The sequence below is a fragment of the Fistularia commersonii genome, chromosome 15, assembly GCF_037954325.1.
Source record: "Fistularia commersonii isolate RoL2024-O1a breed Wild chromosome 15, RoL_Fcom_v1.0, whole genome shotgun sequence".
NCBI classification, from domain to species: Eukaryota; Metazoa; Chordata; class Actinopteri; order Syngnathiformes; family Fistulariidae; genus Fistularia; species Fistularia commersonii.
Genome location: NC_141298.1, coordinates 2,859,403 through 2,875,551, shown reverse-complemented (window position 1 = coordinate 2,875,551; position 16,149 = coordinate 2,859,403). Strand labels below are relative to the sequence as shown.

Below are 16,149 nucleotides of genomic sequence, written 5' to 3'. Positions count from 1 at the left end.
ACACTTTGTTTAAGAAATAGGAGAAACACACAAATATTTCTTTTCATTGCAAACAACTTTTATAACTAAGCATCTAACTTAATATATTCCATGGCATGTGGGCTTTAAGTCAGGAACAAAAGACAAAGCAGGGGACATTAGGGAAGGAGAACACACTTTGTCCTTGACAGCATGCCAGCATCCAATAGTTTCAGCCGAGGAGAGGGAGGCCTAAACCCAAACAATCTCTGAAGGAGGAAAAACCAAAAGGGAGGGAAGCAAAGGAGGGTGAGCGGTGGAGGGAAATACTTGCCTAATATAGCTCGAGGATACCAGATTGGGAACGGACAGCAGAGAATGGGGTGAATGTTGCCATCTCCCCTAGTTTCTTCTTCTTCTTCCCCTCCCAGTGCATCTCCTCTCACATGCCAATGGCTTACTTCTGCACCCATGACATTGGGTCCACAGTTTGCCTCCACGTCCAGATTAATGACTTCTTTCCCATGCGGTGTCTCCTACAGCTAAACAGGAGATAAAGACTATCCGGGAGATCCAAGAGTAAGGAAACAGCTTTTCTACTTGTTCTTGTCACTTGTCAAGCTGTTTTAAGTTGCCTTTTTTAGTGTTTTTGCAGTGTAACTCAACAGACTGAAGTAGTTATGTACTTAAATGTCAAGGTCTGAGAGAGCTTAAGTAAGTTCTCACCAAGGTGAGATATGATGTTGACTAAACTACAGGTGACTTGACTGGACGTTTGGACATTTGGGTGCGATGTTCAACTAAGCCTCGATTTAGTGATGGCATAAAGTTAATTTTGTTTCCCCCTTGTATTTGCATCAGCAGATCCTATTAACTGTTCTTGTGCTGGTGCTTAAAACTGGCTCACCAAATGATTTTCCTCTGTCCTTTGGCGCAATAATATCATCTTTAAATTCCTGACAAATGATGGCACAACTTTTTCATTTAATTGTTTTTCATTTATCTATTTTTTTATAGATGGAAGACACAGGAAAAACTCACCTCTGTATCCACCCCCACAATACACCCGATGCTGAAACATCGAAAGATGCCGACGGTAGACACCGCAGCTCCGTCCTATTTGAAGTGTTTCCAACTTGGGTGTAGCAATTAAAAAAAAAAAAAAAGTATAAAAGCCTTTTATGCAGTTTAACATGTTTTCTAATTACTTAATAAATATGAAATGACTTGAAAGAAACAGCGCTATTCCCTGGTTAATATGAGCATCCTTCAGGAATGACAGGAGCACTAAATTATATTTTTGTTTTTAATAGTGATTAAATGGTTCCTTGGGTCCATGGTTGGGTGTTGCATTTGTTCAGGTGGACCAAACCAAGACCAGATCTTAAAAGATGGCTCAGTATCTCTTTCAAGACGAGTGATGGATGTATTTAACCAATGGAACGATGATCCGGAGGAGGTTTTGCTGGACCTAGGATTCAGCTGCGATGAGTCTGATCTTTCGGGTCGTATCCCCTCCCGATTCATCAATCATCAATCACAGGCAAGAGGGATTAACCTCAAGGTGTTTCTGGAGGCTCAGAAAAACAGGCTGAACCTGGAAAACCCAGATGTCAGCAGTGAGTAATAATGTTCGATCCCCGATCCATGCTCATTTTGTGTGTCATAATGATTGCCCTATACTCATATGCAACATAATTTCTTGACTACTTGAGGCACTGTAAATGCTTTTTTCCGAACAGTGCCTGTAACACGGCTGATGAAAACTATTCATAATAAATAACACAAGGAAACGTACATCCATTTTCTATCCCCGTTTTGTCCTACTCCCACTTATTGCTTCGTCTTCCTCCTGCGCACTAAAACCATTAAAGTCGTCTTCTTCAGTGTCAGATTTGAACAGGCTCAGAATTTCACGTCCATTTCATTGGTCCAAAGTGACGAGGCTAATTGTTTTGGCGGCATGAAGGTTGTTGGCCCTCAAAATTACATACATTTTCCTCATATTTGTTTACGCCGTAGTGTTCAAAGCATGTGAAATAAGTAGCAGCTTAAAAAATGGAAATTACTGTACTATAGGGCCTATAGTACATAAAGGGCAATCATTTATTTCATTGTAACGCTACAACTGTACTCATACGATAAGATGAATAAAAACACACACACACACACACACACACACACACACACACACAGTTATGTGTGTTTATATACATATATATATATATATGTATACACATTTTTTTTGATAATATAATGCAAACTGCAACATGTGCATTAAAGTTGCATGCTCGTCGAGATGTAAACTACAGCCTTTGACATAATATGATAATACACTGATTATTCAAATTAAAATGAAATTGTTATAATTAAGCATCAATTTCAATGAATAATCATCAGTCAGTAATCATTGTAAACACTGAATGAGAATGGAACTACTTAAATATAGTTTTCAGAAGTTGAAAACATTGAGAAAAATATGACAATATTGGTATCAATTGTTTGAATAAAGTTCATAATTAATTGATTGAACACAATCTCTCCATCTATAACACTCCTAGGTCGTTTTAGGCAGCTTGAAGTTCTCCAGCATGTAACTACTGCGTTCTCCTCCTTTGTGGGATCTTCCTCCTCCTCCTCCTCACTCAAAGCCCCATCAGAGAACCTGTCTCCTGAAACCCGGGAGAGGAGGAAGCGCATGGGGGTCTTGCTGCGACGAGCAGCAAAAAAGTCACTTACCAAACCCCCGAACAGCCAGGACTTAACACCGCCCACTGCCAACTGTTCTCCCAATGCTGCAAATGAATTACTGAGACTTCCAGACGCTGGAGGGAAGAGTGTCTCGTTGAAGAGAGTCAAAGCTGGACATCAAGAGACTGCACGTCTGAGTCCTCTAGTAGAGGAGCAAGGCTCTAGTCCAGAGCCATGCCCTCAGCTCGAGACGACTTCTGTCGTGGTACAAGAGGAAACACTTGGATCAGGGACCCTCAGAGATGGTTCCCCTGCGAAAGCCAAGAAGATCCTGGGCCAGACCAAGGACTCATTTGAAATGGAAGAGGCAAGTCTTACTGAGAACACAATGATGAGCCTGAGCCACTGTAAAAAGTTTCTTCACCATCCCAATCAACATCAAAACTACAAACTGATATCATAGAATGTAGTAGGAAGCTACTATTTGGTCAAACTGTATTGGTTTACTATCTATTTGGGTATTATCTCATTTGGTAGTTAAGGTGTCCCTCCAATTGACAGGTTATGGTATAGGACAATATCCAGGTTAATGCAGTTGGTCTTATTATTTATCTCTTTCCAGATCCACAGTGTTGATGAGAATAGTGTTGCTGGAAATATCCCTGGTGGACTAGAACATTTGGGTAAGTGTCAAATCTGTCAATCTGTCTATCTGTTTGTCCACCCATCTATCTATCTATCTATCTATCTATCTATCTATCTATCTATCTATCTATCTATCTATCTATCTATCTATCTATCTATCTATCTATCTATCTATCTATCTATCTATCTATCTATCTATCTATCTATCTATCTATCTATCTATCTATCTATCTATCTATCTATCTATCTATCTATCTATCATAACACAGCACTCTGCCTCCTGTCTTGTCCTGTACGAGCAGTGCGGGTAGTGACAAGGACAAACAGCAGCCAGTCGGACAGCAGTGGATTTCTAGAAGAACCGTTCATCCCTTCTCCGCAGCAGCAACTAACAAGTGGAGCTGATTCCATTCAGGTTCTAGTTTTCTCACATGTGCTACATCAATTTAATAGTCACATCAGTCAGGGTGCGGCAGTAATGTATTTCTTATAAATACAAACTCATTTTAGGGACAGTAGTATACTATGCATGTATTTAACCCTTATGACTCCATTGTGCCCAACACAATAAAGATCAGAATAAAGATCAGTTCAGTGTCTCAATTGTACAGATTAAAATCACCAAAACGTCTTTTTTTATCTATTTCACAGACCCCAACAGGCCTGTCTCAGGGGTACACTAGACAGTGCAGTCCTCCCTATGCCACCCTATTGTGCATATCGGACACTGTAAATGAGCAACCCCTGCTTTCGTCACCCTATCCACCACTGGAGCCTCCACTGGTTTCCCCTTCCATGCCTTGCGGGACTTCCAGTCACTTAAATTTGGACCCTGGAGGTCAAAGACCAATGACTGAGATGCTACAAGATGAGGAGCGGACTCTTTGTCCTTTTACAGCTTTGGTGTTTGACTCCCCTTTACCGCAGTCCTCTAAGATCAACCTGTCAAATGAGGACAAAGAGGACTTTTTCCCATCTCCCTGCCCCTGCACGCCCCCTCAGTCCTCTGAAGGCATTGCATGCCCTGCATATCTCAGCATCTCTCAGCCCAACACATCGCAGTGTTCCTCTATTAATCTTGGCCATCAGTCTCCGGACTTATTTTTTGGTCATTCTCCGCAGTCTCACATCCCGTCAGAGTTTTCAGCTCAAAATGAAACAACACAGATCGAGCTGGCTTTGCATGAAAAGCCCATGAGACAAAGCACATCATCTCCAATGCTTCTGCACCCTTGTCCTGATTTTCACCTTTCACAACATCAATCCCACTCCTGTTTTTGTGAGGTCAGTCAATTTGGAGGGATTTTTGCAGATGCAGATAGAATAGACCTCTCTGATCCGCCCCTTAACAAACAAAAGGGTGAAGAAAACCTGTTGCTTTCCACCTTATTTCTGAATCCTTCTGACTCTTGTGAAGGTCAACCGGAGACACTGGAGTGCTATCTTAGTCCACACATTCCAGTTTGTCATTTCATGCAACAGTCGCCAACAGACCAAACCGATGAAAGAATGTCAGACACCATAAATCAATCTGTCCCCAAACAGGAAAGACCTTGCATAAGTGATGACAACGTGAGCCCTGCTGTAGCTTCACACGTCCAAGATGTTATTCAAGTAGAAATGGATGAAATGCCGTTGGATACAAATCAGACCGAAATGGGAGCAGAAGCGAATAAAACACACAGCACTGACACTGTACAGATTTATAAATGTTCAGTTTATATCTCAGATACAGAAAGTTCTGAGGGGCTCTCTGGAGGTTCTGGATTAGTCTCTGGAGAAGTATATCATGAAAAAGAAACAGGTGATCTAGTTCCCTGTTGCACTCCGCACATTGAACTTTGGCCTGAAATTAAAAATGTCTCAACAGAAGAAATAGTTGACACGGAGAGTGAAAAATCCAAGAATTCTTTCCATGAATTGCCAGAATCACAGGTTATAAACAGTGGGACTATGGCAGAAGAGCCCAATCTAATCCCCATTGACAGTTTAGATTTAGCTTTTGAAACCTCAGTGGATGGCTCACAAAGTGATTTCGGAGATTTGGATGCATTTCTTCATCAGCTTGATGCTGAAGAACAAGTCTACTGGGCAGAACCCATAGTTCTGTCTGCAACAAGTCCTGTTTTTGGGGAGACGGAAAGCTATGAGGACTCAGAAGGATGTTCTTGTAAAACTCTCTTGCCTGGAAAACCAGATTCTCCAGATTCAAAATCTACACCAGAAAGAACAATATCATCAGCTGGTTTGTCCACAACTCAGCTCAACCCTTTAGATGATTGCCCTGCATTTGCTCAACCTTCTTTTTCAACCATGTCCGCAGACTCTCACTTTAAGTCCCCGAGCTGCTCTGTATCTATCCAGATGCCCTCATCTCCCTCATCCCATATTGTCCACAGGAAGGAGGTCCCCTGCATGACTGACTCAATATGTGCCGTTCTCCCCGTCGACCTCCCTCTGGAAATCTCCACGCCTCCGTCATGGACAGACATGGAAATCCAACAAACTATGAAGAAGTCATCGCATGAAGCTCTTCATACATTCCAGAATGAAGAGACTGCCTCATCAACTGTTTCAGAAAAAACTCAAAGGGCTGCTAGGGTGTCCCCTGCATCTGCATCTTGCCCCCGACTTGCACAGTCCCATGATTTATTAGGTCGGCAATCACACGGGTTTGGCAAAAATGATACACCTATCTTGGCTGTTGTGGATTCAAAGCGGTGGCCTGATGAAGACGAGGAAGTGGACATGAGGAGCAGGGAAAATGCAGAGAAGTGCAAGGGCAACCAAGCCTCTTGTGGAGGCTCCGTGGAGTACTGCAATTCCTGTAACTGCTATCACAGCTATGCTCAGAGAAGTTACACAGAAAAGCACAAGCTAAATATCTCAGTGAGTACTAAACCCCTGCTTTCAACTGAAGCTCTTTGTTTCTGCTTTATATTTGGCTGAAATTCTGCTCCTGACCTTTGCTTATCTTATTGTTACAACACATCCATATGCACCACTAGCACCCTTATGAAATGCAAACCATCCTGAGCAATTTGCTTTTTATTCCCTGTAAAAATCCAAAATAGTTCTTTAACTCTTTATTGATAAAAGAAAAACTCTCGGAGTATTTACACAAGTCCTCAACATCAGCGTCATCAGTGAAATCTTATCTGGTCCTCCTGATGAGGGGATAAAAAACTACTTTGAGCAGTGGCGTGTGATGTGCCCATCTTCGAATGAGTCACCGCGTTTTCTCTTCCAACAAATAGTATGTTTGTTGTGTTGTTACCATAGTTTTGCTGAAGGAGCCTTTCACAGGCAGGACTGTGTTTACATATGAATGTTCCATTTGCATAATCTCTCCCATCATTCAGTGCTCCATTAACCATTTGCTATCCAATTTAATAGTATCTTGGATGTAATGTATGTATTTGAAATGTAGCAAAGAAAAATACATGATCTGTTCAAAAATATTTTGGGAAGTATTTGGTTTGTGATTAGTAAATGGCCTCCAATTATAAATCACTTTCATGACTTTAAGGGGTTTCAAAGTGCTTTATATTACGTTTGCTCATCCGCTGGTGGCAGAGCTGCCGTGCAAGGGTCTAACCAGAGCCTTTGGGAGTGCTGGGGTAGGGAAGAGGGTTTGAAGGATTATCTGGAATCATATTTAGTCTTAAAAGTTGATATTTTAGCTTCAATTACATAGAATAATTAAAAAAAGAACACCTTTAAATGACTTGGAGAATGTATCCGGCGTTGAAAATGCATTTTATTTTGCTTTCAACTTACAGGCCAATACAGATTCTGCGTACACAAAGTAAATTTTTTAAATTAAAATTTTTTTTTTTAAAAGTCTCCTGCACGGGTGTATTACATGACTGTCCTTTTATTTTGATGTCTAGGACTCTTTGGACAAGCTGGAGGAGATGATGGTGTGTATGCAGCACTTCCACTCTGTGCTGCACAGCATGGAGGAGCAGCTCTCTGAACACCAGGCAGCTGCCTATAATGCTCTGTCAGATCAGGATAGGTACAATACCTTTTTTATAAAGACAGTTTAATTTAACTTAATTTGAATTAATTTTGAGGCAACTTCATTAGAGTTTTTTGTTTCTCATTTTTATTATTTTCAATTTATTTATTTTTTCCGCCAAATCAAGTGATTCAAATGTTTGTTCTGGGTTTATCAAACTGTAACTGAAACCATTGTTAATGCATTTTTATTTAATTTTTTTAATTGTGATCATTTTACACCATTATCTCTCACATGACAATTCAATATTGTATGTTATTGGATGATGATTCTCAGTGACAGCAATATAAAGCTGATAATTGAATGGCATCAAAAAACACTAACTTATGATCATATAGACAGGCGATAGAGGACATTGCAGATCTGAGGCGAGCAGTCAAACATGAAGCAGGGGAGCTGGAGATACAGTTGAACGAACTGGCATCTGACTACAGTGAAAGTTTGAAGAAGGTACACTCACACAAACCCTATTTTTACTTTGACTAATTAAAATTAACCATTTTAACATAATAGGCCGCTTAAAAAAGTCCATAAAGGCCATAACAGCAGTGCTCTAGTTTGAGGAGAGAAAAGTGCAACTTGATGGAAATGGAGCAGTAGCAAAAATTGGCTGCATCACCTCGTTTTTATTGTCAATGTGGCTGCTAATTTCAAGAATTTCAAGGAACAAATCGATAAAAAGGAAGCAGAGAAGTAAGTTGTACAGATGTTGGTCATGTATGAGAGGTGAGACAGTGGTGAGGTGTGTCATAGGACTTCAAGTTGGAACTACATCAGTGATCAACCTTAAGCCCTTTTTTTGCTTGCAGTAGCGATGGACTGATGAGGTTAGACAGAGATCTTCATGGACCGTGGTGTTTGAAGATGACATTGTGATGTGAAGAGAGCACAGGAGCAGGTGAATATATGCCCAGGAAAGGAATGAAGGTTAGTCGCAGCAAGACGATGTTTGTGAGAGAGGGAACCAAGTGAAATGGTCAGCTTACGGAATGTGGCGAATTTCAATTATCATCTACTACTACAACAACAACAAGGGATTCATAAGGAGATCGTTCCACTTCTACCTGTAGACATGTCTGCAGGTAGAAAAAAGGGAAACAAAATTTGCACTACCTGAAACGGGTGCTGCACATGAGCTGCCACATTGAATGGTTGTGTCCAGCTTTAAAGAAGTCAGCACATGGTGTCCGGTTGCAGTTGATGGACTTCAGGTGTTCTGATTGACAAATCAGAACACGTGCATGACAATTTGAAACACACAGAAAGTGGGGGCAGGCGCTGGCCGTAACACCCTTTCCCTTAAGATATAAACCACAGGGCTTCATGTTCCACAACCCACGAGTCACCACAACCCTGACCCTACAATACCCACAGGAAGTATTCAACACAATTTGGATAAGGCATTAGCCAACAGATTGTCTGCCTCATTTTCATACTTGATTCCCAGGTTGTACTATCAACACCCAACGCAGGAGGTGTTGATTGTGATTATACTGTTAGATGTTTTGGAGATTTGGTCAGACAGGCAAGACTGAGATGATTTGGACATATACAAAGGAGGGATAGTGAATATATTGTTGGAAGGATGATGAGGTTAAAAATGCCTGACAGGAAACAAGAGGTAGGCTGAAGAGAAGATTTATGGATGGAGTGAAAGTGAAGTTAGTTGGTGTGAGTGAGGAGGATACAGCAAATAGGGTTAGATGGAGGTTTTAGCTTTTCAGAAATAATGATGACCCAACAACTGAGATGCTTTGTTTGTACACATGGAGTGCAACGTTCCTCACATCAGGAACCTGAAACATTTGAACCTGACTTTGTATTTGTTTTACACAGATATCCTTTCCTCACTGTGGACATTTCTGCTATGAGACCAGCATCACAACAAGCAGTTCCAGTCCACTTCTGTGCATTTCTAAAGTGAGTGTTCACCGCAGGTATGAGATAGTATTGACACAAAGTAGGTAAGAAGATGTAAGCCTGAAACATACCTGTTTTCACAAAAACTAAAGAGGAAAGCTTGGCACTTTGGCTTACATAAAGAGGGTTTCATGTTCTAATCTTTGGAGGTTATCAATGGGTGTTGCATATTCTACCCAGGCTTGCGCTGGTTCTCTTTGGGTTCCTCTCACACTGACCGGGAACATGCAAATGTAAATTATGCGTAGATGTTAGGGTGAACAATTGTATTCACTGCTCTTTGCAGTGTAATGGAACGGGAGGGAACTGCTCAATCTAAGTGAATATATCTAAATAGGTCATGGGGACTTAAGACCTATAAAGAAAGCCTTGGATTAAAAATTGAATTGGTGAGTGGAGAATAGGGGAGTGGTGTGCATCTGTATTAGATTAAATATAAAAATAAAATCTCCATGCATATTCCTTATGGTTGGGGAAGGTCAGTGTTGGCAGATAGAGACATAGAACATTGTATTAAAGGTATAAAAATAAGAATATGCTCTATAGAGGATGGACATAATTGCATTAAAATGTGGAAAACCAAACAGAGGTTTTATTAACATTTTATTTGAAAAACAACAACAAAAAAAAAAAAAACAAAGCTGAAGTTTGATACTGTATTAAGAATAAGAGAATTATGTAAAAATTACAGTCAATAAATGTAAGAGAAGGGAATTGATTGTCATTAAACTTTTTTTGTCTTTTTTAAATAGAAGTTGCAGAGGCTTTTGGATGAGCAGTCTTTGCTCTGCTCTCAGCTCAGCATCTTCCCATTCAGAAGCACATTGAACAGAACAGTGGCCACTCAGTGCTGCTTGCAGTCGCCCCTTTCGACAGCTGATGTGTAGAGGGTCCACGTCTACTTCTGGAATGCCTGTCAACGTGAACTCTGTTAAAGATACTCGACGAGCATCTCCTGATATAAAGTGGGAATGATGTAGTGGTGTCACCTGACATTCATACATTCTGTACAAGGTAGCCTTATTTTGGGTCCTTTTTATGTTCACTAGCTTCCAGGGCTTCCAGAATTTTATCATCTTTCCATACACATTCTGTATAATTGTTGTGCGTATTTAAGATCCACTTAAGAAACCAATTTAAAATGCACTGGTTGTGTACAGTTTTTTTCTCTGCAATAAGAGTGATCTATTCAGCTTCAAATACCAAATTTAACCATTCTTAATAGATATGTAAAATAATATTAAATTTATACATTAAAAAGCAACAAACAAGGGTGATAGATATGGTTGAAGATCTTAAGTTAGCAATAAACTGATCAGAGTTGAAGTACTTAATGATAATGATGGTCACAATCACTGTAGAATGTAATGTAATGTGCTATATATGTATTTGTAGATACAAAATCAAGAAGCGCGAAGGGCCCATTCTTTGTAGCTGTTTGGAGTAAAAAAATTGCAAACATTATATAACATTATAACATCATTAAAACCTTAGGTTGTGTTACAGTGCAACTGACCTGTCTTTGAATGTACATGTAATACAGTTACCAACATGGTCTTTCATTCTTATTCTTTTTATTATCTACCTGTGTTGATGTAATTTTGGGATATTGTTTATCGACAAAAAAATCTACATTTCACCAGAAGGACATGTAGGAAGTATTATTTGCTGTGATGTTAATATTAACACAGAACAAATAGTTTTTTTTATAATGCTATAATTGTTGCATTATGTATAATTGTTGTATGGTACCTTAATGTTTCTTTTGGGCTTAATAATCACTCCGCCGTTACATCATTTGGTTTAGTGAAGTATTTTCAGATCATATCATTCAGCTCTGCTAATCTGTACCTCTCATGTTTGGCTATATTCCATTTCATTTAGTAATTTTTTGTTCTATATTCCTATATTTTTTTTCATATAGTCTGTGTATTAAAATGGTCATGCACAGAAACCAAATGCAGCTATGCCAGGGATTTCTATATATTCATCCATGCTGGAAAGCAATCTCCTCTATTAAGGCCATTATAGGTGATATAACAAACGAACCATATAACGTATCATATAAGTATAACATAAGTAAATAAACATATGGATAAACAAATAAGTTAATAAATAAACAAATACACATATATTAAAAGTTATAGCTAGACAGTAGGTAGAGAGATTAACCGTTTTTGCCATAATAGGGATCTATGTAGCAAGATACAATGGACATTGCTCAAATGCAAAGTGGTTTTATACCTGTTACTTTGACCTTATTTGTCTGAAAAATTTGGGGTGGGTGAATCAAAGTGCAGGAGGTAGAGCGATCGTCCTTGGAACCAAACATTCCTACTTCGATTCCTGGCTCCTCCTAGTGTGTCGAAGTGTTGTTGAGCAAGACGCTGAACCCCTGACTGCTCCTGGCACTGATAGACGGCAGCTCATGGTTCATCCATGATGGATTGAATGCAGAGAAAGAATCTCCCCACAAGGGATTAATAAATTATGAATTATTAAATCGTCATGACTTTGGTTGAGGGAGGGGGTTGAGGTATCATGAACACGATGTAAGAAAAAAGGAAATTCATGTGATTTATATTATACTTTACAGCACTTTAGTGCTTATTCCTCAAAGGTATATGGTAATAATTTAAAGTTACTTATGGAACTAAATGTGCATGATGTAATGATACAGATAGGCCTCTGCTCGGTGAATGCGCCATTGTTGATCTGAATGGTGCCGCAGTGCTAACCCTTACATGTGTGTTCTTCTGCTTGTATGAAAGATATTGATGCTGCAAAGGAGGCGTGTACTTCACAACAGCCCAGGGAGCACTAATTAAAATCTTTAATCAGACCTTCAAAGGGAACATTGTCGAGTGTTTTATTTGTTGAAAGCAGAGCTGATAGAATTTGCCTTTTATAGAAAACACCGCCTTGCTCGAATCTTTAAAATCATAAACTAATTAACGTTAAACATATGCAATCCATTGTTATCTAAACAAATGGGAAAACAATTCTATAGCTATATTTTGTTGTTTCCCTCTTCTGACAGCATCATGTTTGACTAAATTTGCATACTATTAAACCAAGAGAGCTTTCCATGTTGAATCGCTTGCGTCACTTTGAAATAAATCAATAAATGAATAAATAGATGAAGATGTTGTCTGATCAGATGTCAATCAATTTGGCTCCCGGAATCAAATTGTATATTTTGCAGTTCTGCACCCCCTCTTTGCTGTGTTAGTCTGAATCAGGTGAAACCCTTGCTTTGAGGCTATTTTTTAAGATAAAACTGAAAATTGATTTGCAGGGCATTGAAAACAAATAACTTAATAAAAAAAAAATATATATGTACAATATACAGATGTGTAGAATTTGTATATATATGTGTATATATACATATATATATACACACACACACATATATATTTATATATACACACACACACACATATATATATATATACATATACATATATATATATATATATATGTATATGTGAGTACATACACTGAAACAACTACAGAAATGAGAAACATCATATATATATATGTAAATATGAATGAATATAAAAATATATTGTTTATATATATATATATATATATATCTTTTTTTTTTATGTGTGTGTGTGTGCGTATATGTGTATGTGTGTATAATAGTGCTGTTTTCACACATGTATGAGACAAGCAAACAAAAAATATAGTTTGTACTACTATTGTAATATTATGTTTTGTTCAAGGGCCAGGCTCGGTCCCTAGACACGAGCTAATCACACCTCTATTGATATTCAGCAGCTCCTCCAGTTGCACTTCCTTATGTGGGCAGGAGTGGTGGGTGTCTCAGAGGTAGATGCCCCTCCTTTAGGCTTCATAACACAGCCACACTGGTCTGGCCTGAGTGTCTGACTCTGCCGGAGCTGAGGTAAGAACATTCTTTGATTGTTATTCTGTCTTCTTACCCATTTGGTTGCCACTTTTTAATTTTATGTTCTGTTTTATGATTTGCTGTGGTCAGCAATATCATGTACAGCAGACATTGCATATGCCCCTTTACATGATATGCTTCTGCTAAGTGAGAAGGTGATGGAGCATTACAATCGCATCTATTGTTATTAAATAGATGAAATAGAGGGGTCTGAGGAGGGTCTTACAATAACTGCCCTCAGGATATGCTACTTAATCAAAGTCAAAGGTGAGGGTTTCTGTGTATCAGTAAAACAAACACCAGTGAGGTTGCCTCAGTGCCTAGTGGCACGCAAACACACACACAAACGCAATTCTGATGTGCTTCGTCTTTTGTGAGAGCATCAGGCCTGTGCTTGGAAACAGGAATCTGTGTGTGTGTGAGTGTTATGTGATCTGAGGAGAAAGCCCCAAGGATCTTTGCGTTGATGACTGGCTGCATGAGGTCAATCCTGAAGCCTGAGCATTGACTGATGACACAGGAGAACCCAACACTGTAACCCAAAGGCCCTGCTCTTTATCTCTCTGCCCCTCTACCCTCCTTTTCAGTGATTTTTTTTTTGTCTGGTAGTGGGAAAAATTGATATCCAGCATTTTAACATTTGAAGATACACTACATCAAACAATTGACATGACAAAGGTGATACATCTTCTGCTGCTTTTGTGTGGTTGGGTCAGGGGGCCGCATCCAAAGCAGAGAGGCCCAGACATCCTTCTCCCTGGCCATTTTGCCCAGTTCTTTGAGTCACAGCCCACAGTTTGTAACCATTAGTGAGGGTAGGAACGTAGATCAACTAGTAATGAGAGCTTTGCCTTTTGACTCAGCTCCTTCTTCACCAACACACACTGATGCAGAGTCTGCCTCAATGCTGACGCTACACTAATCTGCCTGACAATCTCCCTCCTTCCCTCACTTGTGAACAAGACCCCAAGATACTTGAACTTTGCCACTTGAGGCAGGACTTCTTCCCCGTCCTGGAGTGGGCACTCTACCTTTTTAAGGCTGAGAACCATGGTTTTGGATTTGGAGAAGCTGACCCTCATCTCGGCCGGTTCACATTCGGCTGCAAACCGGTCCAGTGACCGCTGGTGATTGCGGCCCGATGAAGCCAACAGAACCACATAATTTGTAAAAAGCAGAGACCCAATCCTTCTGGATCCCCTCAGCACCCTGGCTGCATCATTCTGTCCATAAAAGTTATGTACAGAATTGGTGACATAGGGCAGCACTGGTGGAGTCCAACCTTCACTGGAAATGAATCTGACTTACAATCGTCAAAGTCGATCAGGCCCTGACATACAAGGACCGAACAGCCCTTATTGCAGTGTTTGATGCCCCATACTCGCCCCAGGGGACTGTTCCATGACCAGGACGAAAACCACACTGCTCCTCCTGAATCTGGGGCTCAATGACGTAGCGGACGCTCCTCTCCAGCAACCCTGAAAAGACTTTTCCAGGGAGGCTGAGGAGTGTGATCCCCCTGTTGTAGGGGGTCACCACCCCAGTTTGCCAATCCAGAGGCACCTCCCCTGCCTTCCACACAATGCTGAAGAGGAGTGCCAGCCAGGAAAGCATTAGAAAATCCAAAGGTCTCAGAAACTTCCTCCCTTGAGGTCCTGCTGTTAAGGAGCTTTTGGACTACCTCGGCAACTTCAGCCCCAGAAATAGAAGAGTCCTCCCAAAAGGATATAGGAGGCCTTGGTTGCATTCCTTCTAGTAATCTACATTTCAAGTCAAGGTCAGTGTTCTACTGTCTCCACTGTACAAAGAGTTGACAGTGTAGTGCTTCCCTATCCTGAGTCGCCGGACAGGGTACCAGAATCTCCCTGGAGTCCTCCAGAAGTTGTTCTTCATGACGCCACCAAACCCACAGGCTAGAGTGTCTCAGTAGGACCCTTTCTTCAGCTTGACAGCATCCCTCACCACAGGGGTCCACCAGCAGGTTCAGGGGTTACTGCCTCGACAGGCACCGACCACCTTAAGGGCAAAGCTCCAGTCTGTAGCTTCAACAATGGAAGTCCAGAACATCATCCACTCTGGCTCAATGTCCCCCTTCTCCCTTGAGAAGTAATTGAAGCTCTGCCAGAGGTGGGAGTTGAAACTTTTTTTTGACAGGGAGCCCTGGCAGACGTTCCCAACAGACCTTCTGGGGTCTATCAGGTCTGACGGGCATCCTCCTCCACCACCTATGATCAGTTTACTGCTTATTTCTTTTCTCAGCCTTAAGCCCGATGACATAATCATAAAGTTGATCATTGAAGTGCGGCTTCAGGTGTGTTGGTGCCAGGTGCACGTGTGCACACCTTAATATCTGAACATGGTGCTCATTGTGGGCAGTCCGTTACAAGCTCAAAAGTCCAGTGACAAAACACCACTTGGGGGCCATTCGTCCCAGTCACACCTCAAAAGGTCAGACTGTTGCTGCCCACATGAACGTTGATGTTCACTAGTAAGAGCCCCAACAGGAGTTGTCTTCGCCAGGGGCTCCTGGTGAACTGCTGTTTAGTGCGTAGGCCACACAACAGTCAGAATCAGTCCCTCTACCAGAGGCCACCCTCTCATCCACAAGGATGAACATAAACCTATAGGTGCCAAGTCGTAGGAAATCAGTATTCCCCAATCTTGCTCAGAGCCTCTCCCTGGGGGCATCTCCAGAGTAGAAAAGAGTGAAACTCCTCTCAAGAGGCTTAGTTCCAAAAGCGGAAGCTGTGAATTCAAGGCGAGTCCAGCTATATCTAGCCAGAACCTTTCAGCCGTACACAGCAGGTCATGCTCCTTCTCCACCAGAGAGGTAACATCCATTTTCCTAGAGCCAGCTTCTGCAGCTGCAGATTGCACTGTCAAGCTCGCTCACTCCGGATACCACCTGGCTCACATTGCACCTAACCCCCTTGGCAACTCCTACGGGTGTTGAGTCCAAAGGAAGGGGGGCTCAAGTTGACCCCTCGGGCTGAGCTGG

At 41.0% G+C, this 16,149-nt stretch overlaps 1 protein-coding gene across 3 annotated transcripts; it reads left to right on the top strand.

Annotated features, from left to right (window-relative positions):
• Positions 1 to 275: 275 nt before the first annotated feature.
• itprid1 (ITPR interacting domain containing 1) lies at positions 276 to 12,088 on the top strand. 3 transcript variants are annotated; one of them, XR_015107222.1, is made up of 12 exons: positions 276 to 537; positions 976 to 1,054; positions 1,320 to 1,577; positions 2,520 to 3,016; positions 3,272 to 3,332; positions 3,597 to 3,709; positions 3,946 to 6,183; positions 7,188 to 7,315; positions 7,657 to 7,768; positions 8,131 to 8,216; positions 9,155 to 9,238; positions 9,991 to 10,024. XR_015107222.1 is itself a non-coding variant. In XM_086160978.1 (11 exons), the coding sequence occupies exons 2-11, from the start codon at positions 976 to 978 to the stop codon at positions 10,123 to 10,125; spliced, it is 3,705 nt and encodes a 1,234-aa protein (XP_086017104.1). In that variant the 5' UTR covers positions 276 to 537; the 3' UTR covers positions 10,126 to 12,088. The 3 variants fall into 3 exon arrangements, 1 of the variants encoding a protein (XP_086017104.1); XR_015107223.1 differs by having other exon boundaries at positions 8,128 to 8,216; XM_086160978.1 differs by lacking the exon at positions 8,131 to 8,216 and having other exon boundaries at positions 9,991 to 12,088.
• The last annotated feature ends 4,061 nt before the right edge of the window (positions 12,089 to 16,149 follow it).